Source organism: Bos grunniens, chromosome 18 (assembly GCF_055505025.1).
Source record: "Bos grunniens cultivar Pamir isolate PY7600 chromosome 18, Bosgru_T2T1.0, whole genome shotgun sequence".
Lineage (NCBI taxonomy): Eukaryota > Metazoa > Chordata > Mammalia > Artiodactyla > Bovidae > Bos > Bos grunniens.
Genome location: NC_141182.1, coordinates 34,750,913 through 34,777,656, shown reverse-complemented (window position 1 = coordinate 34,777,656; position 26,744 = coordinate 34,750,913). Strand labels below are relative to the sequence as shown.

Below are 26,744 nucleotides of genomic sequence, written 5' to 3'. Positions count from 1 at the left end.
CAGGTGGGTTCTTTATTGCTCCTGCCACCTGGGAAGCCCTAGCAATTTACTATTTATGAAATGAAAGCATATGTCCAGGGACTTGTCTGAAAATGTTCATAGCGACTTTGTTGAAAATAGCCTAAAAATGCTCAGTCGCTTCAGTCGTGTCCGACTCTTTGGGACCCCATGGACTGTAGTCCACCAGGCTGTTCTGTCCATGGGATTCTCCAGGCAAGAATACTGGACTGGGTTGCCATTTCCTTCTCCAGGGGATCTTCCTGACCCAGGGATGGAACCCATGTCTCATGTCTCCTGCATTGGCGGGTGGGTTCTTTACCACTAGCACCACCTGGGAAAAAGGAGAAATCACTCAAATGTCCGTCAGTGGATGAATGGGTAAAATGTGGCGTGTCATATATGGAGTCTTCTTCAGCAAGAAAAGAGAAAAACTACTGGCTGAATCTCAAAAACATTATGCTAAGAGACAGAAGCTGGTAAAAAAAAAAAATCAATTTATATGAAGCTTTAAAAAAGGCAAACTATAGCAACAGAAAGCAAGTTAGTAGTTGTGTGGAATCAGGTTCGGGGCAGTGCCAGGGTGCACAAAGGAACTTTTCTGAGCAATGGATGCATCCTAAAACTTGATGTGATGGTGGTTGTACGTCTTATACATTTATCCAAATTTATAAAACTGTACACCCATTTCACACCTAAAATGGGTGAATGTGTATGTGAATTATTCCACAATAAAGCTGTTCAAAAAATCAGTTTACCTAAAACTAGTCCTGGGAGTCCACTTTTGGGAAGTATACTGTGCATAGCAGGACTGAAAAACAGAAGCATGCATGCCAACAGATGCTTTCAGGATGCTGGGGAAGCATTAGAACCAGACAGTGTTCATGAGAACGGGCTTCCCTAGTGGCTCAGTGGTAAAGAATCCACCTGCCAATGCAGGAGGTGTGGGTTCAATCCCTAGGTTGGGAAGATTCCCTGGAGAAGGAAATGGCAACCCACTCCAGTATTCTTGCCTGGGAAATCCCATGGACAGAGGAGCCTGGCAGGCTACAGTCCATGGGGTCGCAAAGAGTCGAACAAGACTTAGCGATGAACTAACAAGAACAACAAAAGAAAAAAAAGAAAGAAAAAAAAAAACAAAAAACAAAAGAAAGTTCTTTAGAAAGAAGTCTCCTTTCTTATCCAGAGTTGGTCATCTCAAGCTCAAGGGTGTACTTGTGTGCCACCTGGTGTCTATAGTGGGCAATGCGTGAATCTCCGTCCTTCAAGCCCAACTTCAGGGGGCTCTGACTGGGCTGAATACAGTGGGTAGAAAGAAGGGGGACATTTCTCCTGGGAAACCAGGTACTCAGAGGGTCAGAGGTAGGGAGTCCTGGATCTATGAGAAGAGGGATACAACCTCTTATTGATATAAAGAAAGTGCTTTGGTGGAACAAAGAGGCAGAATGAACATAATTGGTGCTTTTGCATATTGAGATGAAATATAAGATAGGGTTTTGGTGGGGTGGGGTGCGGGTGGGAAGAGATGGTGAAAAGGAATTAAAAGTTTAGGGAGAATGAGGTCCATAGGAAAACGAATCATGTCAATGCCCACAGTGAGTTGGGGAATGCTCAGCAGAGGGGATGGTTGGAGGTGGGGGTCGGCAGTAGCAAGGGGGATTCTAAAAAGCAAAGGAGACCTCCCTGGATGAAGAGGCCATTGGGAGCCAACAGACAAGTCTCTTCTCCTAACATCCTAGATCTTCTGATCCCTCAATCCTGCTTCCAGGAAATATCTCACAGATAAACCTCTTCATGGATGTGCTGCGATCATGTAAAGTCTGGGCCCTACAATGTCTGCAGAATCACTGAAGATAAAGACAGGTTCAGGAGACAGTGACTGAGGAACCCGCCCAGTTCTCCTGGCCACTGTGCAGCTGGCCCAGGCTCCAGCAGCCCATGGACAAGCCCAATTCTGCTTCCTACAAAAAAAAGGGTCAATCACCTCTGTGGGACACTAAGTGAAAGAGAAGTTTGTTTAAAGGTCAACAATAGATGGCACTTAGTCTAGGAAGACAACGGGTGGGGATAGGGACATCGACATTCTGAGTAATGGGTAGCCTGGGTGGAGGGCGGGGCTGAGATCCTACACTCCCAGGATCCTAGTGTCCAGGTTTCTGATTGGCCATTTACAGACGGAGAGCATGGGGGCCTTGCTGAGAGCCAGGTGTGCAAGGTTCCCCAAGCACCTTCCTTCAGAGGTAGAGGAGAGAGGCTGGGGAGGCAGTGAAGTAAGGAAGGGAAGACGGGGCTCAGGGTCCAGTGGAGTGCTAAAGAAAGTAAACTTCCGTTAGTGTTTGCTCACGCAGCTTCCTGGGAAGGTTTATTGATTGTGTCTGAGAAGAGAGGACCCGTGGCAGGCTTGGGAACATCAGGCAGTTGGTTCTTCAAGGTTTCCGGGAGGATAGATGGGTAGAAGAATCAATGAATGAATGAATGGCTGTGTGAATGAAAGAAAAAACTGCTGGCTCCTCACTGGGCATGTGTGGGCACATCTGGCAGAGCCCCACCTATACTCAAGCCCCCAACCCCCCACCCCCAGATGCAGGAAACTATAGTTCTGTGTGCTTCTCCTTGGTCTCCATTAGCTCCTGTGTCTTCTGGGGTAGGGTATTCATCCAGAACTGGAGCCTGTGGGCCTTCAGGGCCCGGCCCACTGCAGGCTGCGTGTTCAGCTGCATGTATTGGTCCTCCTGGTCGAACATCGGCCAGTGGGGCAGACCCTCACCATTGGGGTTCCTGTAGACATGAGGGTCACTCTGAGTCCTACCAAGCTCAGATCCAAGCACCCTGACAGGTCAGGCAAGGCAACCAAACAGGGCTTGGGGAATGAGAGGGGAGGTTTCTAGAAGTAGGAAAGAAAGAAACCACCTCCCACTAGAGCATCAGTTCTACAGGAGGCAGGGCAGCCTTTGTTCCTTCCTGACAGAGGGAGGTTCTGTAGGTAACAGCACTGTCACCGCCCCTCCCCCCACCATCCAGGTCACCCAGAGATGGAAAGAGTGTCCAAGAGGATCTTGGAGCTGGGGAGGGGGCCATGCAATGAAGGACACATACACTCATGAGTCACCGTAGACAGATGAGGGGAGCCCCAGATGGATTCCAGGCCCTGCCCTCCCCACCATGGGGTTAAAGTAGGGGTGTGACATCTCACTGATTTCGAGCAAAGTTGGCCCAATACTTGATCATCTTCCTGCTCAGCAGCTCCTCCTCCTCCGTGAATTGGACTACAGAGCAAGAAGACAAGGGTCCAGGTCAGGGCAGTTCAGTCCGGCACGTGGGTCATTCCCCCGTCTCCCCACCATCCCAGGCTCTGCCCTGTCATCCCCAGCCTTCAGCTCTGCCCGATCCCCAGGCCCTGTCCTTGCCCAAGCCCCATATATTCATCCGGGCCTCTGGCTGACCCGACACTGGGTTCAACCCTGACCTAGAAGGCTCTCTTCTTCTGACACTGGAAGAGATTTAAAAAATAAATAGGAGGGCTTCCCTGGTGGCTCAGCTGGTAAAGAATTCATCTGCAATGAGGGAGACCTGGATTCAATACCTGGGGTTGGGAAGATCCCCTGGAGAAGGGAACAGCTACCCACTCCAGTATTCCGGCCTGGAGAATTCCATGGACTGTATAGTCCGTGGGGTCACAAAGAGTTGGACATGACTGAGTGATTTTAAAAAATAAATAAATAAATAGGAAAAAGAAGGGTAGGGAGGAAGGGAAAAAAAAAAAAGAGAGAGAGAGAAAAATGCCTTTGAAATATGTTCTCTGCACCCATGCCAGACACCTAAAATCAGGGTGGGGAGAGATGGAGTATAGGTTCTGGTCTGAAGAGTCCTGGACTCCAAGCTCAGTTTTTTTTTCCCTTTCCTTTTCTTCTTCGTCTTCTTTTTTAAAATTTCCTTTTCTTTTTTGTACCTGCAGCATGCGGGACCGTAGTTTCCCAGCCAGGGATTGAACCTGTGCCCCCTGCATCAGGAGTGTAGAGTCTTAACCACTGGACCATCAGGGAAGTCCCTGGAGCTCAGTCTTTCCATCTGTCAGATCTTGGACACCTGATCCCGTCCTCTCTCAGAGCCTTAGTTTTCTCATGATTGCCCTCACCCAGGGTCTCAGCGAGCATCCCACATCCTGGGAACAAGGAGCCCCACCCAGGATGACTCACTTTGCTCATTCCTGAAGAGGAAGAGAACCTCATCTCCATGGTCCGCCCTCACAGAGCTCGGCCTGACATCCTTGAAGAAGCTGGACTGATGTTGGAACTCGTAGAAGTAGACGGGGGCGTGGGAACCTGGGGAGGTAGGGCAGATGGGCCATGACATGGCGGCCCCTCACTGGGAGCCTTCCTGCATGATCCATGGTGATGACATAGCTAGGTCCAAAGATGGTTGGAATCTGGACAATGGGGTGAGGGAATCCCAGGCTGGAGCAACGGCAGTGGGAAGGGCCTGGGTTCAAATCGTGGCCTTGGAACTTCCTAGGGTGTGGTCTTGGGCAAGTCACTGAAGGTCACTGAACTCTTTTCCTCTTCTGTAAAATGGGATAAATGTCTGTCTCTTAGACTAGCCATGAGGATTTACCGAGATGAAGGATCTCAAGTGCCTGGCACCTGGGGCCCAATAAATATATATGGGTGGGGACCTGGACACTGGTAGACCTCCCCTGACACCTGCAGCTCCAAGCTGCCCCCCTGCCAGTCTGGCTTTAGTTACAGATGTACTTACGATGAAACATTGCTACTTGGAGTGCAGGGATCACAAAAAGGTAGTCCCCCATAATCTCATGGAGCTGGTTTTGGAGGGTCTGGTGGTCTTCACTGTCCTCTATGTACTCCTCCATCAACAGCTCACCAAACTCAGGAGGCATAGTCTGCCCCAGGTGGATGAGGGAGTCAGGTTAGGCAGGCTGGCAGGGGCCGGGAGGCAGCAGGGGCAGAGGTGGGAGATGGATTCTGGGTTGGGATTGGGAACTGAGGACAGGGACCAAGCTCTGGTGGGGGTGGGGGCAGGTATTGCATAGACAGGATATCTGGGTGATGGGTTCCCCGTGCCTTGGGATAGGAAAGGAACCCCTTCCCATGAGGGCAGGTCCACAAGAACCTCACCGTCATTGTTGACAATTCCTGCAAGGCATTCCTCACGGACTCTCTGCTTATTTCCCTCCTAGTGTCAGAATTGTTCACGCTCTGGGTGGTGGGAGAGACTCAAGTTGGAAATAGGATGGGCCCAGAACTATGAAGCCCTGAGGACTTCCCATTGGATGGGCTCCCAGGCACCTGGAGGCTTGGGAGTGGGCCTCACCAAGGGGATGATCCAACCATACTCATCATTGTTGACACCAATGATGCTGGGGACAGGTTGAAAGTCGTCAGAGGCCAGCAGCTCCAGGGGGTGCTTGGGCAGGAAGATCCCATCCACCACGCCGGGGATGATCTTGACGAGCTAAGGATCCTCAAGGTCAGGTTGCAGACACTTTCTGATGCCACAGACATCATGCACCCCTTCCTGGTTCATCCCAGGATGCTCACACCCACCCCAGAAGGTCCTACATCTGCCTCAACATGGCCTGGTCTCAATTCGCACCTCATCTCCTGTAAGGGAGGCTTACAGGAGGCTCCTGTAAGAGGGCTATAAGGACACCACAGTGTGGAGCTAGAAAAACTTGCCCGTGACAGTGAAGGGTACCCAGGCTTGCCTGCCGCACACCTGATTGCCCCTCCCTTCAAAGCCACATCCATTCAGCCAAACCTTGTTGATGGCCAGAACCTCCTCTTCATTCTTGTGCCGCAGGCAGTCCACCAGGGCCTCTGAGTCAACCTGGCCACAGGCAGACAGGTTGGCTACCACCTGTGAAGAGATCAGGCAGTGGTCGGCTCATCCTTCCAGGTAGGGGAGAGAGGTATGCCCAATGCCCCAGGTGCAGGCAGGTGTACCCCCAAATCTCACAGAGTATTGTGAATGGATTTCTACAGGGTTGAAATTGTCCCAACCTCCCTGTTGCTCAGAGGACTCAGCCTGGGGGGGTGGTGGTGGGTGCCATTCCACTTTCCTAGATGGTCCTGCCTCTGATGGGGGTCCCAGGGCAGAAGTTCTATGGGCCACGGAACACACTCAGCCTCTGAGCTGACAGAGTCCTGTGAATTCTGACCCCTGAACAATCCCCAGGTAGATGGCTGTTCCCAAGGTCCTCTGATGGCAGGGGAGTCCCTGTTATCTCCACTTAACAGACAGCATAATGGGCTGAGGGCTAAGAAATGCAGGGAGCAGGTCTGGGCTTTCCACGGGTGAGGGCACTCACTTTGGCTACCTTGTCAGATGAGTTGATGGTGAGGCCAGGCAGCAGGGCCACGCCACTCTCCATGATGGCGCCATGGAAGAGTCCTTGGGACATGGGGGATATGACATGCAAAGACACGCTTATGCCACCCGCAGACTCGCCAAAAATTGTGACACGGCCGGGGTCGCCTCCAAAGTAGGCGATATTCTGCTGGACCCAGCGCAGTGAGGCCACTTGATCCAGGTAGCCCCAGTTGCCAGTTGCGTGCTTGTCTCCAGTGCTGAGAGGTGGCAAGGATGAGGGTCATGGGGCTGTCCTAGCTCCATCAGTCCACGTTGCCCAGCCCAGCCCAACCCCAGACTCACCTGAAGAAGCCCAGCAAACCCAGGCGGTACTGGATAACGACCACCACCACGTCTCCAAAGGCTGCCAGTGCAGAGCCGTCATACATGGATGCCATGCCCAGGACAAGCCCGCCACCATGGATCCACACCATCACCTGGGGAATCCGAGGTATAGTTACCATGTGGCTCCCACCTGGCCCTAAACCCCACCAGGGCTGCTACCTAAACTAACCACCACTTTGACTCTGCTCACCTAACCACATGGACAGAACTCTAGCAAGACACAGTAGTGTCTTCATTACCTGGACTGAAGGTGACCCATGTTCTATCAGGAAAACCCACCTCCCACATGTAAGGCCTGTCCCACTTACCAGAGCCTGGCCCCATTTCCCCCAGAACCCTCTGAGGTGGAAAGAAAAGGAGTGTTTCTCTGATCACCTTACATGCATGCACATTAATTAAAAGAGTACTCCATTCTCACTGGCCCAATGGATAATCCAAGACTGGGGTCTCTGGCCACCTCAAAGTGCAGGCCTTAGGCACCTAGGTACCTGACTTGGTCCTGGGTATGAGTTGGTTGGGTGAGTCCACGGTCCCTCCTAGGGACACAGTTTCTGACCTCTGAGAGCAGCCAGGGTTTTGTGACCCTGTGCCGAAGGGTCGGCCATCCACGCTGGGTAAGAAGCACTCAGTGTCTTAACAGGGTCCACGTGCAGTGGGGCTCAAGCTGATCTTGTCCTTTTCAATCTTCTTGCAGAAGAAACATCCTCCCACCCCTCACCCAGTTATGTCCTGGCACTCACAGGCAGATTGGAGCCCTCATGGGAATAGGCAGGTGTGTGGATGTTGAGGTACAGACAATCTTCAGACATGGAGGTAGAAGGCAGGGTCACATTCCATAGTTCCATGCTTTTCATGCCGTCGGCGTCCTGCGGACACCTGGTGGTGGCAGGCAGTTAGTCCTGGGGCTGTGCAGTAGCTGTAACCAGATTCTGGGCCCCGATTTACTCCCAGCTACTTGGTCCAACTTTCTCTGATGCCCCACTTACATGTGATCCCTCCTTAAAGGACCTTTGCACCAGGTTACAGTCCACAGACTCTGGGAAAGCTGGAATGGAGCCCCGTCTTCCAGGGAAGCCTCAAGTTTATGAGGGCCTTGGATACTATCCTCCTGAGGCTGAGAAATCTTGACTCTTGAGGGCCTCTATGAGAACTGTTGGTTGCCTGTGTTGACATTCACCACCATATCCCTGTACTCACACACACCTGGGACAGGGGAGTAGCCCGTACACATGTGCTGCCAAAATGAATGGCTTAATTTCTCAAGAGAAGAGCAGTGCAATGTCCTTTAAAAACCTCAAGTCAATCTCTCAGAAAACCTCATCTCTCCCTCAAAGTTTCCAGCTGCAAGAACATTCACACATTCCTTGGTCAATTCCTTGAGCTCTGGGCCAGGTTGCAGTTGTGGCACCTGGCCCTGTTGGTTGGCACAGTGACTGTGAAGACTCAGGTCTGCCACTCCTTGGAAATCTACAGTATGAGCTGCTAGAATCAGGAGCTCCTACAAGGGTCAAACCTCTTTCAGAGCCACTTTCTCTGGTGTCAGAGATCACTTGGTATGATTAAAACTTAGGGAGTTACATGTCTCTGCTTGTCCCTTCAGCATGTAGATCTAATGCTCTTTTGAGTGCTAAGTCCTCAGTCTGGGAAAGTTACTTTGCTCTTTCAAGCTTCAGCATGCTTATCGGAAAAATGCATTCGAATATCCGTCAAACTCAGAAGGAAAACTGGCTGTGGCTTAGATGAAATAACAACTGCAACCTGGCCCAGAGCTCAAGAGTACCCTCTATACCAGGGCCTAAAGTTCCCGGACCTCCTGCTTACTTGGCTGGCTGGGAAGTCCCATCCTTTACACCACTCCAAGATTCTGGGGGCTCCGGGGGTGCAAATCGCAGCGGCCCTACAGGTGGCTTGGCAAAGGGAATTCCCAAGAAGGTGTGGACCCCCACATCAGCATTATTCACGTAGACAAGGCTCCCCTGTACCTTCCCTGTGTGTGTGGTTCGGACAGGGCGGGTTGAGTCCTGGCCTGTGGGCAGAGAGATGGACATCAGGGTTGGGTCTCCCCATTCAGCTGCCCTCCCAGACTGTTGATGTTTTCACCTCCTTCCTGTCCTCAGCTCAGCTCAAGGGACACTGATCTACCAATACTTGCTTTACAGACTCCCTGCCTGTAATTCTGCCCTGCCCCCACTGCCTTTACTGCTCCAGCCTTTTCCATCAGGCTCAGTGTACCTCTCTGGGGCTTGGCATCATGGTTTAGCCCCAGGAGCCTCAAATAGCCATATGAGCTTGATGGGGGTGAGAGTGTCCCTTCCACTCACTGTGTGCAGGCCTAGGAGCAGCAGGAGAACTGTAGGAATCAGACAGACAAGATTCTTGTCCTTAAGGATCTCACATTCCAGGTGGCAAGAATGACATAAAGTATTCCCCAAATAAAGAGTGATGTTATGAGGAGAACTACAGAGGAAAGGGCAGCTGTGTCTAGAACATTAGAAAGCACAGCCCGCCCTGCTAAAGGGATCTGGCAACCAGGAAGAGATTAAGAGTCACCTAACACCTTTGCCTCATTGCAGCCAAGAAAGCAACATGGGCCACCAGCAGCTCTATTGGATCCATCAGAGAAAATTCGGCCAGAGTTCTCGCTCTTGCTGGGTCTGCTCAAACCACCATGGTCTGATCCAAAAATACGGCCTCAAAATGTGCCGCCAGCGTTTCCACCAGTATGCGAAGGACATCAGCGTCGTTAAGTTGGACTAACTGGACTTGCTTAAATGGATCGTCCAGCACATCTACCTTATGCAGAAACAATACTAGCTCTTTGAAAATAAAAGTTTAAAAATTTAAAAAAAGAAAGAAAGTCACCTAACAGTTGGGGAGCTGAAATTCCTAATAGATAAAAAATTCTATAAATAAGAAAGATGACAGCAATGTACATTTGGCAAAAGAACATGAAATGGTGAAAGTGCATGTTCAGATAGAATGAGGAATACCAATAAATAGCTTTTACACAAATGAGGAGATATTTGTCTCAATCATGCTAAGAGAAACGCATACTGAAACCTGAATGTGATGTCAGCAACTTATTTTGTCACAGAAAGCAAGACAATCAGACATTGTATGTTTTCTATTGGAAGTCCATTGTACTGCATATGAAGCAGTCTTGACCCTAAACAAAACAAAGCAAAACGTAAAATCTGAATTTGATCGAGACTCTAGAATATAAATACAAATTTACAGGCACACAGGGGGCAGAGAAACAGTTAAAAGACACCATACCAGCAAAATCCAAACTCTGTTATATGTAGAATTTAAAAAATGATACAAATGAACAAAACAGAAACAGATTCAGGGACACAGAAAACAAATTTATGGTTACCAAAAGGAAAAAGGGGGGAGGAATAAATTAGGAGTTTGGGATTAACATATATGCACTGCTGCTGCTGCTGCTAATTCGCTTCAGTCATGTCCGACTCTGTGCGACCCCATGGACTGCAGCCTGCCAGGCTTCTCCGTCCATGGGATTCTCCAGGCAAGAACACTGGAGTGGGTTGCCATTTCCTCCTCCAATGCATGAAAGTGAAAAGTGAAAGTGAAATCGCTCAGTCGTGTCCGACTCTTAGCAACCCGATGGACTGCAGCCTACCAGGTTCCTCCATCCATGGGATTTTCCAGGCAAGAGTACTGGAGTGGGTTGCCATTGCCTTCGCCAATATACACACTACTATATATAAAATAACCAACAAGGGCCTAGAGCCCTTATACAGCACAGGGAACTCTACTCAATATCTCATAATAATCTATAAGGGAAAAGAATATGAATATGTTTATCACTGAACCACTTTACTGTACACCTGAAACTAACTTAACATTATAAATCAACTATACTTCAAGAAAACAAACAAAAATAACCCAAATCCCAACTCTGGGATCCTCTCCAGAATAAACTAGTTTCTTCAACACAACAACAAAATCACAAGGAAAACAGAAGCGAGGCAGAGAAGGAATCTGAAGATTGAGCTTCACAAAATACTTCAAAAAGACAGGCAATAATAAATGTTGGAAAGGATGTGGAAAAACTGGAACCTTCGTACATTGCCAGTGGGAAAGGAAAATGGTGCAAGTGCTTTGGAAAACATCCTGTAGTTCTTCAAAAAGTTAAACATAGAGTTACCAAATGACCCAGCAATTCCACTCCTAGGTATAAACTCAAGAGAATTGGAAACATGTCCACACAAAAACTTGGGTATGGATGTTCATAGCAGGATTATTTATAATAGCCAAAAAGTGGAAAGAATCCAAATGTCCATCAACTGATAAATGGATTGATAAAATGTACAATATCTACACAATAGAATATATTATTCAGCAATAAAAAGAATTACCAAACATTCTACAACACAGATGAACCTTGAAAATATGCTAAGTGAAAAAAGCCAGTTCTAAAGCACCACATATTGGATGATTCAATTTATACAAAATCACAATTGGGATATTCATAGAGAGAAAATGTTGGGGCAAAGGGAAATCAATGTGGTAAACTCCATAAATATACTAAAAACCATATTAAAATGTGTGTTTATTTATTTTATTTCTTTGGCTGTGCTGGGTCTTAGTTGTGGCATGTGGGATCCTTTTTAGTTATGGCATATGGGATTTAGCTCCCCGTGCTGTGCTGTGCTTAGTTGCTCAGTTGTGTCCAACTCTGCGACCCCATGGACCGTAGCCCGCCAGGTTCCTCTATCCATGGGGATTCTCCAGGCAAGAATACGGAGTCGGTTGCCATGCTCTCCCTCAGGGGATCTTCCCAACCCAAGGATCGAACCCAGGTGTCCCTCATCGAGGGCAGATTCTTTACCATCTGAGCCACCAGAGAAGCCCAAACATACTGGATTGGGTAGTCTATCCACGCTCCTGGGGAATTTCTTGACCCAGGAATCAAACCAGGGTCTCCTGCATTGCAGGCAGATTCTTCACCAGATGAGCTACCAGGGAAGTCCCTAGTTCCCTGCCCAGGGATCAAACATGTGCCCCCTGCATTGGGATCATGGAGTCTTAGTCACTGGCCACCAGGGAAGTCCCTACAAACCATATTAAATGCTATGTGAATTGTATCTTAAATTTGCTATTAAAAAAAGAAGCACAGCTACCAGTTCTTAAAGTATGAATCTTATATAAATCGTGGTTTTAAAAAATGTCATAAATATCATGAGATAACATGAAAAAACAATGTTTGACTAGATGTTTGATTACATTAAGAAATTATGAGAGATATACACCTTTTATTTTAGTAGGACATGATTAAAAAAATTTACAAGTGATGTGATGTCTGGGATTTGCTTCAAATAATAGTGCAAAGGAGAGGCGATAATCCAAACAAAACTAAGGTACCCAGGTCTTGATAACTGTTGAAGGCATACTGAGTCTGCTATATTATTCTCCCTACCTCAGATGGGGAGCCCTGCAGTGCTATGTGACCTCAGGCAGTCCTGACCCTCTCTGTGCCTCAGGGTGCAGGGAGGTATCCAATCAGGCTCCCAATTCCTCTGGTGCTATCTCCACCGGTTCCCACCTCCTTGGTGCCTTTCCTCCTGCATGCTCAGGTTCTGTCTGCAGAATTTGGCAGATCTGAGCCTGGTTTCATAATAAAAAGTGTTCATTTTTTTTAAAAGAAAGAAAACAAAAAACAGCCTCACGTGACTGTACTACCCTATACCTATTAGATTTACACGGATTAACATGTTTGATGGCACATAGTGTGGGTGAGGCCAGAGTCAGCAGCTATTCTCACGCTCCACAGAGGGTAATTGAGCAATGCCTTTTCAAGTCAGAAGGCCCACCATTCTCCCAAGGAACATGCTGCTCTCTAGTTCCTGGTGGGATGGAATGTCTATCCATGTAATTCACTGCCTCCACCAGCCTCTAATGCTGGTTGTTTGTTATAGCAAAGGACAAAACCTGCTAAAATGTTCCTGATCAGAGGCTGGTTACATTGAGGATGCTTACTTCTTGAAGAGAAGGCCTTTCATTAAACAGGATGAAGAAGTTCTACCACGATGGGGTGTGGAAGTCACTCCTGGGGTCAGGAAGTGGAAAAGCCGGGACCAGAAAGGGAGGCAATGGGTGACCATTTAGGTGAAAACCAAGGATGCATGCACACACCCATTCTTGGGTGAACTCCTGGGCAGTGTGTGGAAAGCCCTGGAGATCTAGATGGTCCCTGTCAAAAAGCTAGGACTTGGTAGAACAGGAGAGGGACAGACCCATCACCTGTACTTATCAATTCTTCTGCTCTGAAAGTGGGTCCAATCCAACACAGCAACATGTTTAAAAAGAGGCCTCAGCCAAGCTTAGCAGATTGTGGTGCTGGAAGATTCCGGGGACCTCCTAGAGTCTGGTCAGCAAGGGGTCAGGGTGGAAGCCCAGTGGGGTGGGCCACGGGGGAGTCATGAGTGTGTGGACCCTTCCTGGGCAGATTGGACTGGGAGGGGACAAGATAGTCAAGTGTCACAGGCAGAGAACCTCTGAATTACATGATCATAGGGTTCAAGAGCCGGAGAAGGCAACGGCATCCCACTCCAGTGCTCTTGCCTGGAAAGTCCCATGGATGGAGGAGCCTGGTGGGCTGCAGTCCATGGGGTTGCTGGGAGTCGGACACGACTGAGCGACTTCCCTCTCACTTTTCACTTTCCTGCATTGGAGAAGGAAATGGCAACCCACTCCGGTGTTCTTGCCTGGAGAATCCCAGGGACGAGGGAGCCTGGTGGGCTGCCGTCTATGGGGTCGCACAGAGTCGGACACGACTGAAGCGACTTAGCAGCAGCAGCAGCAGGGTTCAAGAGCAGGTACAGGAGCTGGGGCTGTGCTCGGGTACTGTGCCCACATAGCCTAAGCTACTTATCAGTAAAAGCTACTGATAAGGGCTGGCACAAAGAGCTATTACCTTTGCCCTGAAGGCTAAGGCATACTCTCACCTCGGGTGGGTGCATGGGGTGAAGAGGATGTGGCAGTCTCTTCTGCTAGATGTAGCTGCTGGGGATGGGGGCCTCTGTAGCCTGAGCCAGTAACCTTGCCTACAACTCCGTGGAGAGAGATTCAGAGGCTGTCAGGACGTCCCTCTGGCCAAGGTTGCAACGCTCAGAGCCAAACGGTGGCAGGAAGGTTATTATTATTGTTGATGCTATCACCGATCAGCTCCAGCTCCACCACGAACACTTAGAAGGGAAATGTTCCAAATAACTTCCCACCCCGCCCGGCTGCGTCTCACACCCTAGAGCCCGTTTGCCCCTCAGCGTAGCTAGACCTGGGGCAGGCCAGACTTTTTCTCGCCTCTGGGGACGCAGAGATGCGTGGGATCACGGTTCTGTTACTGTAGCGCTCCAGCGGCTCCCACCTCCCGGACGCCAGTACCCGCTCTCCCACCCCCACCCCCATCCCCACAGCCTCTGCAGAATTTGGCCAAGTCCTACCCCGGTCCCTATGTTGCCCTGCGCGGGAGCCTCACCCTGGCCCGGGACGAGGAGAAGCAAGAACCCGAAGGCCACGGCCCTCAGACGCAAGCGAGGCCCGTCCGGCTTCATCGTGAGCTCAGAAGTCTTTTCTGTACTACTGGCGGGCACACGGCTTTTCAAGAGGCTGCGCGGGGACCCGTCCAGCCAGGACTCGACCAGTCAGTGCCTCGCCCAGGTCTGTAGTTTGGACTGGGCAGGGCGTAGGCGGGAGCAAAGGTGGGTTTGGCAGGAGAGCGGGACTAAATGGGTTAAGACCAGTGGCAGGCAGGGGCTAGCACAACCGCTTCCCTTCTGTCTGGGTCCCCTTGGGCTTTCTTCGAAGAGGCATTGAGGCTTCCGCAGTTCTCCGCAATATCAAGACCCCTCTCCCCAAACTTGCGTTCAGTGTCCCTACAGTCACAGGCTTGACAAATGTGGTGCTGGGGCGGGGGCGGGGGGAACCGGTGCGAGGAGCGCGGAGAGGGAGCAATAAGCTGTAATTGGGGAAACCGGGAGCGTTTCCTTGAGGAGGGGCACAATCAGAATTCCCACAGACAAGAGATATCAAAACGACTTTCGTTCAGAGGGAAAGGAACCGCTCGAGTAAAGGCAGGAAAACGTGACTGCCAGTCATTCCAAAAACTCCTCCTTGTTTTCAGGGATCGATTTCCTGGGTTCAGCTTCATCCCCTTACTGTCTCTGGTCTGAGGGTCTCCTTGAGCCCCCCGCCCTACTCAGCAAAGGTCCCCCTTTTGAAATGCACACTTGATTGTGGCACTCATCTTAAGGACACCCTCAACCTCATCCCGGGTCTTTCCCTGTCCCCAGCTCTTTCCAAAATCGAGGTCAGTTATTTATCCATTGGACAAACATTTAAAGAACGTCTGCTGGTCCGCGTGCTGGGGACTGGGCGAGCACTCTCGGGCCCCAGGTGCAGATGGAGCTACAGGTGCGTGTCCGGGAAGTTCCGAAACGCAGTGAGCCGTTCCGGGGCAGACAGGCAAGTCTAGGCAACTGCCCAGCCTACGGGGCAGGTTTCTCGGAGGAAATGATGCCTGGCTCGATCTCATTCGGATCTTCAGTGCTCCAGCCTTATCCTGCGGTGCCCAGCACCCTCCCGGCTCGCACATGTGCTCCCTTCTCGGTGCCGTTGTTGGAGGCGCTCGGTATGTTCCCGGGTCCGGGTGGAGAGCTCATGGTGGCCACCGTCCCACCCATACCCCAGGTGGAGCAAGAGCAGCGCCGCGTGTCCCTCGCGTTACCCCGTCACCACGCCACGCCCCATTCCCGTTCCCCGGAAGTGCGCCGTAGGAGAGGAAGTGCATGCCTAAGGTCGCCGGCAGCGGTTCCGCGATGGTGGGCGGCGGCGGCATGGGGGGCGGTCTCCTGGAGAACGCTAACCCCCTCATCTACGAGCGCTCTGGGGACCGGCCAGTGTCCGCGGGCGAGGAGGACGAGCAGGTTCCAGACAGCATCGACGCGCGCGAGATCTTCGATATCCACCGCTGCCGGGCGCGGGGGTGGAGGGCGGTTTTCGGGGGCATGGGATGCGGGGGATGAAGTGACGTTGTGTAGTCGGTGCAGCTGTGTTAGGGCCGGGCATTCCGGCGGAGGCTTCTCAGTGGGCAAAGGCGCAGAGTCCTCTTTCCTTCACTTGGCACATTTGATTCGCTCCATCAATGACCCGGAGCATCCCCTGACGCTAGAAGAATTGAACGTAGTAGAGCAAGTCCGGGTTCAGGTGAGTCACTCCCAGCGTCCAGCGTAGCGACTTGTTCGGGAGAGCCAGGATAGCTCAGCTGTGCACCTAGGGGCTGGTGTGCTTTCAGGACACGGACTCCTCCCTCAGTGGCTCTTTGGAACATTTGCACACCCATTTTATGGATGAGGAAACTGAGGCCCATACTTGTTAGACGACTTGTTTGAAGCAACAGACTAAAAAGAGGGGCTCAGGACTGAACGGGTCATGACTCCTAACATCCCTCTCCCCAACTAGGTGAGCGACCCCGAGAGCACAGTGGCTGTGGCCTTCACACCCACCATTCCACACTGCAGTATGGCCACCCTTATTGGCCTGTCCATCAAAGTCAAGCTTCTTCGATCCCTTCCCCAGCGTTTCAAGGTGAGTTTGAACTTAGCCCTGTGGGTGGGGCAGCTGTGAGTGTTTGTCACTGAGGAGGATATGGGAGCATGAGTCTGGACGTGAGAGAGATCTGGAAGGAACCTGGCTAGCAGAGATGAAATTGGGAGGAGACTTTCCAACTGGATAGGACAAGAATAAAGACCCACATGGAAAGTGCAGAAAAGTAGTGAGGAGTGTGGCAGTTTGGGCAGTAGGGAGCCACAGATAAGGTTGGAGCAGGGGTGGAGGGTGCAGGCAGGTCTTTAAGTCAGTAGCCATTGGCCAGACATTTGGGTAGTGATGTACTGGCAGTGAGTGGATTTGGAAGGCCAGAGTCCAAAAGCATAATTAGGAGTAGGATCAACTGGAGGGGGTGAGTGGGGAGAAGGGGGTAGGCAGGTGTGTGGGTGCTCAGGCCCACCTCTCTCCCTCCCAGATGGATGTGCACATTACACCAGGGACCCATGCCTCAGAACATGCAGGTAAGTGTGGGCTGGTATTGAAGCATTAGCCCCGAGGCTTCCCCCTTGCCATGATGGTTTCTAGGGCAAGATTGGGGGTGTGGCACTAGGCAGATGCTTTAGGTGGCAGCCTAAAGCAAAGTTGGCCTGACTTGAGTCTCCTGTGTTTACCATATTCTTTCACTCCTGCCTTCTCTCTCTTCTAAGTATATAGGACCAGGGTGTGCCAGGCCTTATAGTGTAGCAGGCAGACGAGAGTGGCTAGGTGGGAAGGGGTCATAAGAAAGTGGGGGAAGTATGGGCTCAGATGGTTGGGGTAGCCAGATCAAGACTTGGAATCCTGGGAAGGTGACAGGAGGGCTTTGTTGGGGGTTGGGGGGGTTAGATATATTTCACCACTCTCTTCTTTCCACCTAGTGAACAAGCAGCTTGCAGATAAAGAGCGGGTGGCAGCTGCCCTAGAGAACACCCACTTGCTTGAGGTTGTGAACCAGTGTCTGTCAGCCCGGTCTTGAGCCTGGATTTTTGCTCCCAGCCCCACGCAGGGCTCCTGGTTTTGTTTTCTTGAATCATTGACAATAAGAAACTAACATTTTGCATTTTTTAATAAACCCTTAACTTATATTCATTTCCCAGGGTGCCTGAGAGTCTTTCATCTCTGTGGGGTCACTCTCGATTTGGGATGGGGGTGGTAGTGAGTGCCTATACAGGATGAGTCAAGGAGGTTTGGTTCATTTAAAAAATTTCTCCCAATGATTTGATTGGGAAAAGTTGCAAGTATGCCAAAAAATTGAAAGAATAAGGTAGCACACAGTCTTGTATACCCACCACCTAGATTTAACAGTTCTTAAAATGTTACAACACTGGCTTTATTTATATGTGTGGAGAATATAAATATACCTGACAGTAAACTGCAGACATACAACCCTTCACTTCTAAGTACTTCATCTTATGTCTCCTAAGATTAAGCCTGTAACCACAGTACTGTTATCTGGTCCCAAAGCAAACAATTCCCTGACACTAATATCTAATATCCAGTCATATATGAATTTCCCCACAGTGTCATTCATAATTGTTTGTTTAATCAGGCTCCAGTCAAATTCCATGTATTGCATTTGGTTGTCATCTCTTTAGCCTCTTCTAGAACTATCTCCCCACCTCCCCACCTTTTAATCTTTCTTGACACTATTTTGAAAAGCACAATGTGAGTTGTCCTGGAGAAGTCCCACAGTCTAATTTCTTCCTTTGCTGTGTTTCCTATAAACTAGGAATTGGTTGAGTTCAGGTTAGTTCTATTAATGAGAACCTTGCCCAGGAGTGTTCTATGCATCCTTAGTATCCACCAGTAGCTGTGTGATGCCAGCTTGTCCCCATCCTCGGTGAAGCTCAGTCTAGTCCCCCGGCCAGGGTAGTGACAGCAGATTTCTCTGTTGAAAGCCACCTGAAGCACTGTCTCCACCAGTATCCTCCAGTTGTGTCACCCCAGGTGCTCAGGTCTGGAGCCTGTGCCTCCCACAGCACAGTTGGTCACCAGGATAGGCTGGGGGGCTTAGCCCTTGGATCAGCCAGTCAGAAGTCATAATGTGATTCCCTGCCTCCATTTCTTTGAGGAAAAATTCAGTTATTAAGAAGACTTGCCAGCCCATCTGGTGGGCAGAGCCTTCCAGAGGCCTCAGCAAGGGGCCTGGGCCCTTGGCAAATCTGTTCCTGGGGGCCTTCTGAAGATATTGAGCCTGTCCTGAGAGTGGGCATTGGCAGAAGCCTAGATATGTTAGTACCTAGGTGGCCAATTCTTGAGCCAGCCCTGTGTGGCATCTTTCTTATCTCTATTATGCAGGTGAGGAAAGAAGCTTCTAGAATAAGTAAGTGACTCCCAAAGACCTCCAGTTAGAGTAGAGGTACCTAAGGAGTTCAGCAGGTACTGCTCAGCTGGCAGGGGGCGCTGTTGCCTGGCTGGAGGGGCCTATGCTGTGTTAAGTCACTTCAGTCCTGTCCCACTCTGTGTGACCCCATGGACTATAGTCCACCAGGCTCCTCTGTCCATGGGATTCTCCAGGCAAGAATACTGGAGTGGGTTGCCATGCCCTCCTCCAGGGGATCTTCCCGACCCAGGGATCGAACCCTCATCTCTTAAGTCTCCTGAATTGGCAGGCAGGTTCTTTACCACCAATGTCACCTGGTTTCCAGGCAGGAGTGGCTTTGCCACCCAGTGACCAAGATCTGGCTGCTCAGAGAGGTGGAGTCATCAGTTCATGTCACCCAGTTTCTTCATGTGTGATGTGGGAAGTGGTGACAACAGCTCAGGACTGCTCTGAGGGGATTGCAAGTGGATCTAGGACCATTTCAGGTGACCTTCCAGGCAGAGTACCCACCTTCCCATTTCCAAAGATGAGGCAGCTCAGTGCTCCAGAGAGGCAGGTGACCAACCAGCCAGGGTCCCTCAGGCCCCAAGGAGGCTTCCCAACCACCAGTACCCAGCTGTAGATTTCACCGCCTGTGTACGTCTGCAGTGACAGCCCGGATCTGTCTAAGATCTGTGGTGTCTCTGTTCAGCTGGGGGTTGTGGGGGGGTGGGTCACAGGGGAGACAGGTGTCACTGAGTCATTCAGCTGGCCCTCCTGGCAGCCAGGCCACAGTGGATGAGGGACACCAAGCTGCTCACATCCAGCCAGCCAGCGTATCAGATATCCCCTTTTCAGTTTTGACTCATCTGGGCCTGGCCCCCAGCTGCCTGCAGTGACACCATTTGTGAATACTGGACTAATGCCTGAGTAACTTTCTGGAATCCCAGCTGCTATCTGCAAACACGGGGGTAGGGGTAGGGTTGGAGGGTGAGGGGGGAATGAAGTTTCAGGTCCCCGAAGCCCTCCACCAGGTGTGTCTGGCTGTGCTGTTTCTGGCCTATGACTTCTCAGGCCTCGGTTACCATGTCTACAAAATGGGAACAACAAATCATAGCTAAGTGAGACCAACCCAGGGATTAGAGGACACATATGAACATGCCCAGGTCTGTCCATTTTTGCTCATCATCCTGCCCAAAGCACAAGGGCCTGGCATACAGTTAGGTAATACAGGTCAGTGAAATGAATGAATCGAGCCTTAGAACAGAACAGAGGAACTGGGGCATGGGAGCTGTGGTGTGAGAAGGGGTGGGGACACTGAAATCCAGCCAAGTTCCCTTTGCAGCATGTTGCTACCCCAGGAAGGGGAAGGGCTTAGGGTCCCACAGAGAAAAGGTGGGTAGTGGGGAGAGGGGAGAAGTATCTGTACCTGCCCCTGTCCTGGGCAGACCACTGTTGTGGACAGAATGGAGCAGGAGCAGGAGAGAAGCAGCAGGAGAGGGCCCACAGAGCCACTCAGCCTGTCCTGTCCAACCAAGGGCGATAATAAAAGTGTTCATACTGAGATATCGATATTACTATATGCCAGACACATGCCAACCAGTTTACCTCTGAATTTCATGTTATTTATACCTTTTCTTTTTTCTTTTTTGGATGCACCATACAGTGGGTGGGATCTTAGTTCCCCAACCAGGGATCGAACCTGCATCCCCTGCATTGGAAGCATGGAATCTTAACCACTGGACCACCAGGGAAGTCCTCAGATTATTCATATCTTATAACCACCGCCATGAAGGCACTATTCCTGTTCTACACAGGAGGGAACTGAGGCTCAGCCAAACTGAATGGGAAGAGGTGAAACAGCTAGCAAGGTGCAGAGCTGGGATCTGAAGGCCAGGCTCTCCTGAGGGTGTTCTTGCCTCGGTCTGTTCCTCCTAGGCAGCCAAGCTCAGCCCAGAGAACTGAGAGGACGGAGAATTGGGGGTGTTTCAAGGGCATGTCCTGGTATGGTTCCTGGGGCCCCTGGCCATACTGATGCATGTTGGGGAATGCTTGGGGCCTGAGTGGCCCAGTGTGGATGCAGTTCCCTTGGCAATGAGGAAACATTGCTGAGGTCAAGAGCTTAGATTATCAGAGGGGAAACCCAGCCCTAATTCCTTACATGACCACAGCTACCCCCCCAACACCCACCCTCTGTCGGACATCCAGGGGCTCTTGTCAGCAGCAAGGTCATGTGTAAGGTGGTTAGGAGGGGCCGTGAGCAGCCCAGCTGGGATTCCTGATGGAAAGTGGTTTGCTGGCTCTTAGGACTTTTGTTGTTTGTTTGGGGTTTTTTTGGCTATGCTGCATGGCATGGTGGGATCTTAGTTTCCTGACCAAAGATCAAACCCATGCCCCCTGCATTGGAAGTGCAGAGTCTTAACCACTGGACCACCAGGGAAGTCCCAAGACTTTTGTTCTTTGACAGGAGGCTCAATCCATGACTCCATCTTCCCACTGGACCTGGTCCAGGAAGCTAGAGCCAACATGGGGTTGCCCAGTCCTCCCAAGACCCCCCAAGCCATGTGAAGGACACAAATGGATGGACCACCCCTCAGTTCAGGCCTTGCTTGCTTTGAGGACGTCAAGAACTAGAGGGGCCTGCGTGAACTCTCAAACACTTACCTAACCAGGCCCTGCTCATTCCAAGGCCATTTCAGATATTGCCAAGGAAACTGACACAGCAGCCAGAGAGCCCTGACCCTGGTCTCCATGACAACCTACAGCAGCCCACTAGGATCCATCCATTCGTGATGTCACCTGAGCCCTGAATGGGTGCCCCCCACCCCCATCACACCCCTCACAATCAAACGTCAGTCTAATAGGAGGTCCCTGTTATAAAGTACCTCACAGCTTGCCTGCCCCCAGTCCTCACACACCCCAAACACGAGCAAGGCAATAATAGAGGGGCTGGGATAGAGTAATAGAAGCTGGGAGAGAAGCAAAACCTAGGAGCCTGGGGACAGATTTAGGACTAGAAACCAAGTCTCTCCATTACATCTCCTCCCCTCTGTGCCCCAGCATCCTCCCTGGGTCTGAGGAGGGGCTGATCTCTGGGCAGTGATGGCACCAAGTGGTGGCTATCCCATTCCCAACCGCCTGACCCCATCCATGTGTGCATGCACACTCAGTTGCTAAGTCGTGTCCAACTCTTTGCGACCTCATGGACTGCAGCCCGCCAGGCTCCTCTGTCCATGAGATTTCCCAGGGAAGAATACTGGAGCAGGTTACCATTTCTTTCTTCCCAATCCCTAGGGTTCTCCCCAACTTAGGGATTGAACCTGGTCTCCTGAATTGTAGGTGGATTCTTTACCACTGAGCTACCTGGGAAGCCCAATCCCATCCATGCTCTATGACTATGAACCTCCAGACCCCGAATGTGCCTTGAATTATAGGCCCAGTCTGAGACTAAAGGGAAGGAAGGAGACATTGAAGACTCTGACTGGAACCAGACCTGATCCAGTCTAGTCCCACCCCTATCCGCTCCTGCTGGTCTCTGACACCTGCCTGCCAGGATTTCCCTAACTTTGGGCAACCTCCAGGCCAGGAGCCGAATGACCAGGTATTTTTAGCAGAGTTGCTGGCAGCTGCCTGGAGGGTGCTGAGGGGGAGGTGGTGCTGAGTCCATCCTTTTCCTTCTCTGGGCCCACATTCCCTCTTCAAGATTCAAACTTGCACCTCTACCTGCACCACACTGCCAGAGGGCCTCGCTTCTCCACCCCTTCCCCACAGGCCTCTGAGGGCCCCCTTGGGGGCTCAGGTGTCACTAACCCTCATCTCAAAGGGCAGGCTCATCAGGTAGAATTGTCAACTCCCAAAGGCAGGAATGAGAGTGGGTAGGACCTGGGGTTGAGGTTAGAAGCTTGGATTTAGGGCCCCAAAACAAATGGGTGTCATGGGCAGTGAAGGGTGAAGTCCGTGGACCTGTAACTGGTCTGCTTGCTTGGGCAACAGGCCAGGACTGGGAGAGAGGGAAGCGAGAAACCACTTTTAAAGGGCCAGACCTAAGTCAGCCCTAGTGAGGACTTGGCCCACTGGGCTGATAGGGCTTCTTCCCGCCTTGTCCCCCCCACCCCCGCACCCCCCCTCCACCCCGCCCCATCCGTGATGGCACTCTTCACCTCTGTCCCCCTCCTCCTCGTACCATTCACATACGCCCTCTCCTTCTTCTTCCTTACCTGCCCTCCACCCACCCCCAATTGTCTCTCACACACACATTCAGACCGGGCTTTTGTCTGCGGGGTCTGCCCCTGCCCCGCCCTAGAGAGTGAGGCAGGGCTGGATGGGTGTGAGGTCCTAGGAGGAGGGTGGGGGATTCCCCTCGGGGGAGGTAGACCGACACGTCAGCCCCCGCATCGCGCGGACGGGGGCGAGCGCGGGGGTGGGGGTTGGGGCGGGGGCGGGCAGAGGCTTAAATAGGCGACTCTGGAGCCTGAGCCCAGTACGGACTGAGAAGGCGGTGGCTGAGACTGGTCCAGTGTTCGCGCCTAGGTCTACGGGTGGACTGTATCCGAGCCTGGTACCTACCTAGTCCTCACCGTGTCTGAGTGGGTGAGTGTCCTGGCAGAACGGGGTTGGGGTGGTCTCACCGTCTGGGATGGACGAGCCAGGAGGGTGGGTCACTTGTCAGGGCGCAAAGACCTTCCGCGGCAGGTCCTACACCCCGAGCATCTTTCCGGACCCGTGGTCAGGCAGGCGTGTCCCGGGTCCAGCCTCCTACTCCATGTCCACCGCGGCTTACGCGGCCATCCGGATTCCCGTTCCCCAGACGGCGTCCGACGCGATGACTCTGAACGGCGGCGGCAGCGGAGCCGGCGGGAACCGCGGCGGGGGCCGGGAACGCGATCGCCGTCGGGGCAGCACACCTTGGGGCCCCGCGCTCCCGCTGCACCGCCGGAGCATGCCGGTGGACGAGCGCGACCTGCAGGCGGCGCTGTCTCCGGGCGCTCTGACAACGGCCGAAGCCGGGACAGGGGCCCAGGGTCCGAGGCTGGACTGGCCCGAGGGCTCCTCCGACTCGCTCAGCTCGGGAGGAAGCGATTCAGACGAGAGCGTTTACAAGGTGCTGCTGCTGGGGGCGCCTGGCGTGGGCAAGAGCGCTCTGGCGCGCATCTTCGGAGGTGTAGAGGACGGGCCTGAAGCGGAAGCCGCAGGTGAGGGACTGGGAGGGACTGTTCGAGGGAGGGGCGAACACAGGGTTAGGACTAGGGGCTGCAGGACTGGGGATCAGGGTTAAAAGCAGCAAATACCAACGGAATTCTGAAGGTGCTTTGAGAATCGCGTCTACCTCCCCCTTTCACAGATGGGGAAACTAAGGGGGAAGGTACCCTAGCCTTTAGTAGGGAAAGAAATGCTTGGAGTAGAAGACCCAGGGCATATGTTTAATTGTTCTGTAGTGTGAGGACAGGATAGCCCTCCCTGCCAGGACCGGCGAGAACACAGCCAGAGGGAGAGTCTAGGAGAGGAGTCCTAGGTAACCAAGATCCCCAGGGCATGTCTGTTCTAACTCAGGCCACTGTGATAAAACTATCCTGGGTCTCAGGCAACAGAAGGGCAGGGAGCCCAGGAATGGCCACCCAGGACATTGCTAGCTTGGGGAAGGGGTAGCTAGGTGGGGGCCCCGGCATATCACGCCCGTCACCCGCCCCCCATTTCTCAGCCCTGTCATTTCCGTTACTATATAGCATCCATCATTGGAGGAGGAGGTTGGGGGGCTTTGGGGAGGAGTTGAAGGGTGTGGCCAGAATAAGACGCCTGATGTATTGGAGGAGGGGGGGCTTGTGGCTGCCAGCAAGTAACCTGACTACTGGTCTCCTGCCCAGGGCACACATATGACCGCTCCATCATGGTGGACGGAGAAGAGGCGTCACTCATGGTCTATGACATTTGGGAGCAGGTAGGATGTAGGCTGAGACCCAGGGCTGGGTGAGGGGTGAGCTGGGGTAGGGACCTGCTGGGAATGACAGCGTTGTAGCTGGGGCGTGAGGACTATTCGGTAAATATGTGTCTGTGTCCCCTAGGATGGGGGTCGCTGGCTACCTGGCCACTGCCTAGCCATGGGAGATGCATATGTCATTGTGTACTCAGTGACCGACAAGGGAAGCTTCGAGAAGGCCTCAGAGCTGCGGGTTCAGCTGCGGCGGGCGCGGCAGACAGATGACGTGCCCATCATCCTAGTGGGCAACAAAAGCGACCTGGTGCGCTCTCGCGAGGTCTCCTTGGACGGTGAGCAGGGAGCTGGGTTGGAAAGGGAGAGAGATCCTGGCTGCACTGTGGTCCACTCAGTCTTGACTCAGCTCGAGTCCCTGGGGATCATCAGTGGCTAAAAATGTCCAGGAAGAAAACTCAGGGAGGCAGGGGGAGAGCTTCTGCCCTCCCACAGGTCTCCCAAGTCCTGAGTCCTGGGGAAGGGACCAGATGCACTAGAGGAGGTAAAAGCTGCTGGACCAACTCAGAGCCCTCCTTTTCTGTCCTCTTTGTCCCTGGCCTGGCTGATGAGGGGTGAGGAGAGTTCAGGGACTCAGGCCAGGAGGCCAGAGCCTGGATTCCAGGCCCAGTCCAGTCTCTGCATAGTCTTGCCCCTGGGGAGAACCCCTCCCCCAACATTGGGCTCAGCATCCTCTGTGACCCTCAGACCTGAACCCCACAGAAGAACCAGCAGTGACTTGATGATGTCCTCCCCCCCAGCACTACCGTTTAAATATCAAACTTCAAATTATTTCAATAAATGAGTCTCCTTTTGTGGGCCTCTGTGAGCTCCTTAAACATGGGCAAGCTCTGCAGCTGGGTGACCCAGTGATGCCTGGGCCCCTCCCTACATGAGCCGGGGTTCATCGTGTTCCTGGGGAGGATCCAGGACTCCCTTCCCCTTCCCCACTGATAGCTGCCAAGGTGTGGCCAGGGTTGGAGTGGGCTTCTCACCCACTCACCTTTTGCTTACTGATGTGTGCCTGTCTCCCACCCCCGCCACACACACCAGAGGGCCGGGCCTGTGCCGTTGTCTTTGACTGCAAGTTCATCGAGACGTCGGCTGCGCTGCACCACAACGTCCAGGCACTGTTCGAGGGTGTCGTGCGTCAGATACGCCTGCGCAGGGACAGCAAAGAGGCCAACGCGCGTCGGCAAGCGGGTACCCGGCGGCGAGAGAGCCTGGGCAAGAAGGCGAAGCGCTTCCTGGGCCGCATCGTCGCTCGAAACAGCCGCAAGATGGCCATGCGTGCCAAGTCCAAGTCCTGCCATGACCTATCGGTGCTCTAGACCCTGGGGCACTTGCTGTATTGTGCAGACAGATGGGCTGATTGGTGGGCTGGCCCAGCCAACCGCCCAAGGTGCCTCAGAGCTGGCTCAGACTCTGGGCGTCCCCCACCTCACGGTCATGGACAGACAGACAGTGCTGCCCAGGGAGGCGGCTCCCAGTGGCCATTGAGGGCTGGGCCCACCAAGATGCCTGTGCCGGCCCGTGTGCATCCCAAGCAGCAGGCTGACCCCAGCCAGCCCTTGGGGACAGGCCTGTGAATGGGGAGAGGACTCTGCCTTTCCCTACACCCTGGTGTGCATGCCCTGGAGGGAGGCTGTTCAGTGCAGTGGCTATTTGTTTACATGCAGATTTTTGTAATAAAGACTATTTCGCGATAGGCCAGGGCTGGCAACTTTGTGTTTCCTTTGATTCTGGGGGCTGTAAGAACAGGAAAGTTTCCTTAAGTTGAGGAAGGGGGCTCACTGCCCTACCCCAGTCTGTGGCCTTAACTATTCTGATGTTTGTGCCCAGCTGCGTCCAAGGGGCAGGTGTGGATTGTGGTCTGGTTGCAGGGGTAACAGGGTGGGGGGTGGGGGTCCAAGCAGCAGGAAGAGACATGAATCTCACCCAACCTGTTATTCAGATTCTTCTGTACTGGGGCCTGGCATTGCCCAGCTGATCAAGGGTTCAATCACTGCAAATCCACACCAGTATCCTTGCCTGGAGAATCCCGTGGACAGAGGAGCCTGGAGGGCTACAGTCCATGGGGTTGCAAAGATTCAGACATTACTGAGCGACTAACACATACTGTACGTAAAGGAAATTGAGGCTGCCCAAGAGACCACG

At 52.3% G+C, this 26,744-nt stretch overlaps 3 protein-coding genes and 1 pseudogene across 7 annotated transcripts; 3 read left to right on the top strand and 1 right to left on the bottom strand.

Annotated features, from left to right (window-relative positions):
- Positions 1-2,326: 2,326 nt before the first annotated feature.
- Positions 2,327-14,398, bottom strand: CES2 (carboxylesterase 2). Of its 3 annotated transcripts, none has more exons than XM_086349592.1 (12): positions 14,213-14,398; positions 7,698-8,737; positions 7,452-7,587; positions 6,670-6,803; positions 6,326-6,584; positions 5,776-5,874; positions 5,329-5,469; positions 5,133-5,213; positions 4,753-4,897; positions 4,194-4,319; positions 3,191-3,263; positions 2,327-2,775 (listed from the first exon to the last, which is right to left on the bottom strand). In XM_086349592.1, coding segments are annotated over exons 2-12 (1,383 nt in total). In that variant the 5' UTR covers positions 7,700-8,737; positions 14,213-14,398; the 3' UTR covers positions 2,327-2,588. The 3 variants fall into 3 exon arrangements, with proteins under 3 accessions (XP_086205718.1, XP_086205717.1, XP_086205719.1); XM_086349591.1 differs by having other exon boundaries at positions 8,533-8,737; XM_086349593.1 differs by lacking the exon at positions 7,698-8,737.
- LOC147353390 (small ribosomal subunit protein uS14 pseudogene) lies at positions 9,289-9,503 on the top strand (annotated as a pseudogene).
- CIAO2B (cytosolic iron-sulfur assembly component 2B) lies at positions 14,222-17,409 on the top strand. 2 transcript variants are annotated; one of them, XM_086349596.1, is made up of 6 exons: positions 14,222-14,435; positions 15,027-15,693; positions 15,862-15,939; positions 16,195-16,320; positions 16,757-16,802; positions 17,199-17,409. In XM_086349596.1, exons 2-6 carry the CDS (start codon positions 15,136-15,138, stop codon positions 17,294-17,296), a joined length of 906 nt encoding a protein of 301 aa, XP_086205722.1. In that variant the 5' UTR covers positions 14,222-14,435; positions 15,027-15,135; the 3' UTR covers positions 17,297-17,409. The 2 variants fall into 2 exon arrangements, with proteins under 2 accessions (XP_086205722.1, XP_086205723.1); XM_086349597.1 differs by lacking the exon at positions 14,222-14,435 and having other exon boundaries at positions 15,508-15,695.
- A 5,692-nt stretch (positions 17,410-23,101) lies between these two features.
- Positions 23,102-26,295, top strand: RRAD (RRAD, Ras related glycolysis inhibitor and calcium channel regulator). Of its 2 annotated transcripts, none has more exons than XM_086349595.1 (5): positions 23,102-23,212; positions 23,430-23,814; positions 24,484-24,557; positions 24,682-24,886; positions 25,641-26,295. In XM_086349595.1, the coding sequence occupies exons 2-5, from the start codon at positions 23,445-23,447 to the stop codon at positions 25,916-25,918; spliced, it is 927 nt and encodes a 308-aa protein (XP_086205721.1). In that variant the 5' UTR covers positions 23,102-23,212; positions 23,430-23,444; the 3' UTR covers positions 25,919-26,295. The 2 variants fall into 2 exon arrangements, with proteins under 2 accessions (XP_086205721.1, XP_086205720.1); XM_086349594.1 differs by having other exon boundaries at positions 23,353-23,814.
- Positions 26,296-26,744: the final 449 nt, after the last annotated feature.

Coding starts and splice junctions, on each gene's coding strand:
- CES2 (XM_086349591.1), bottom strand. CDS start 14,288: ATGAAGCCGGACGGGCCTCGCTTGCGTCTGAGGGCCGTGGCCTTCGGG. Junction 8,738..14,212: donor TCTCCTCGTCCCGGGCCAGG/GTGAGGCTCCCG, acceptor CTCTGCCCACAG/GCCAGGACTCAACCCGCCCT. Junction 2,776..3,190: donor GCCAACTTTGCTCGAAATCA/GTGAGATGTCAC, acceptor TCATGTCTACAG/GAACCCCAATGGTGAGGGTC.
- CIAO2B (XM_086349596.1), top strand. CDS start 15,136: ATGGAGCTACAGGTGCGTGTCCGGGAAGTTCCGAAACGCAGTGAGCCG. Junction 15,694..15,861: donor CGACGCGCGCGAGATCTTCG/ATATCCACCGCT, acceptor CACTTGGCACAT/TTGATTCGCTCCATCAATGA. Junction 16,321..16,756: donor CCCTTCCCCAGCGTTTCAAG/GTGAGTTTGAAC, acceptor TCTCCCTCCCAG/ATGGATGTGCACATTACACC.
- RRAD (XM_086349594.1), top strand. CDS start 23,385: ATGTCCACCGCGGCTTACGCGGCCATCCGGATTCCCGTTCCCCAGACG. Junction 23,815..24,483: donor GCCTGAAGCGGAAGCCGCAG/GTGAGGGACTGG, acceptor TCTCCTGCCCAG/GGCACACATATGACCGCTCC. Junction 24,558..24,681: donor TCTATGACATTTGGGAGCAG/GTAGGATGTAGG, acceptor TGTGTCCCCTAG/GATGGGGGTCGCTGGCTACC.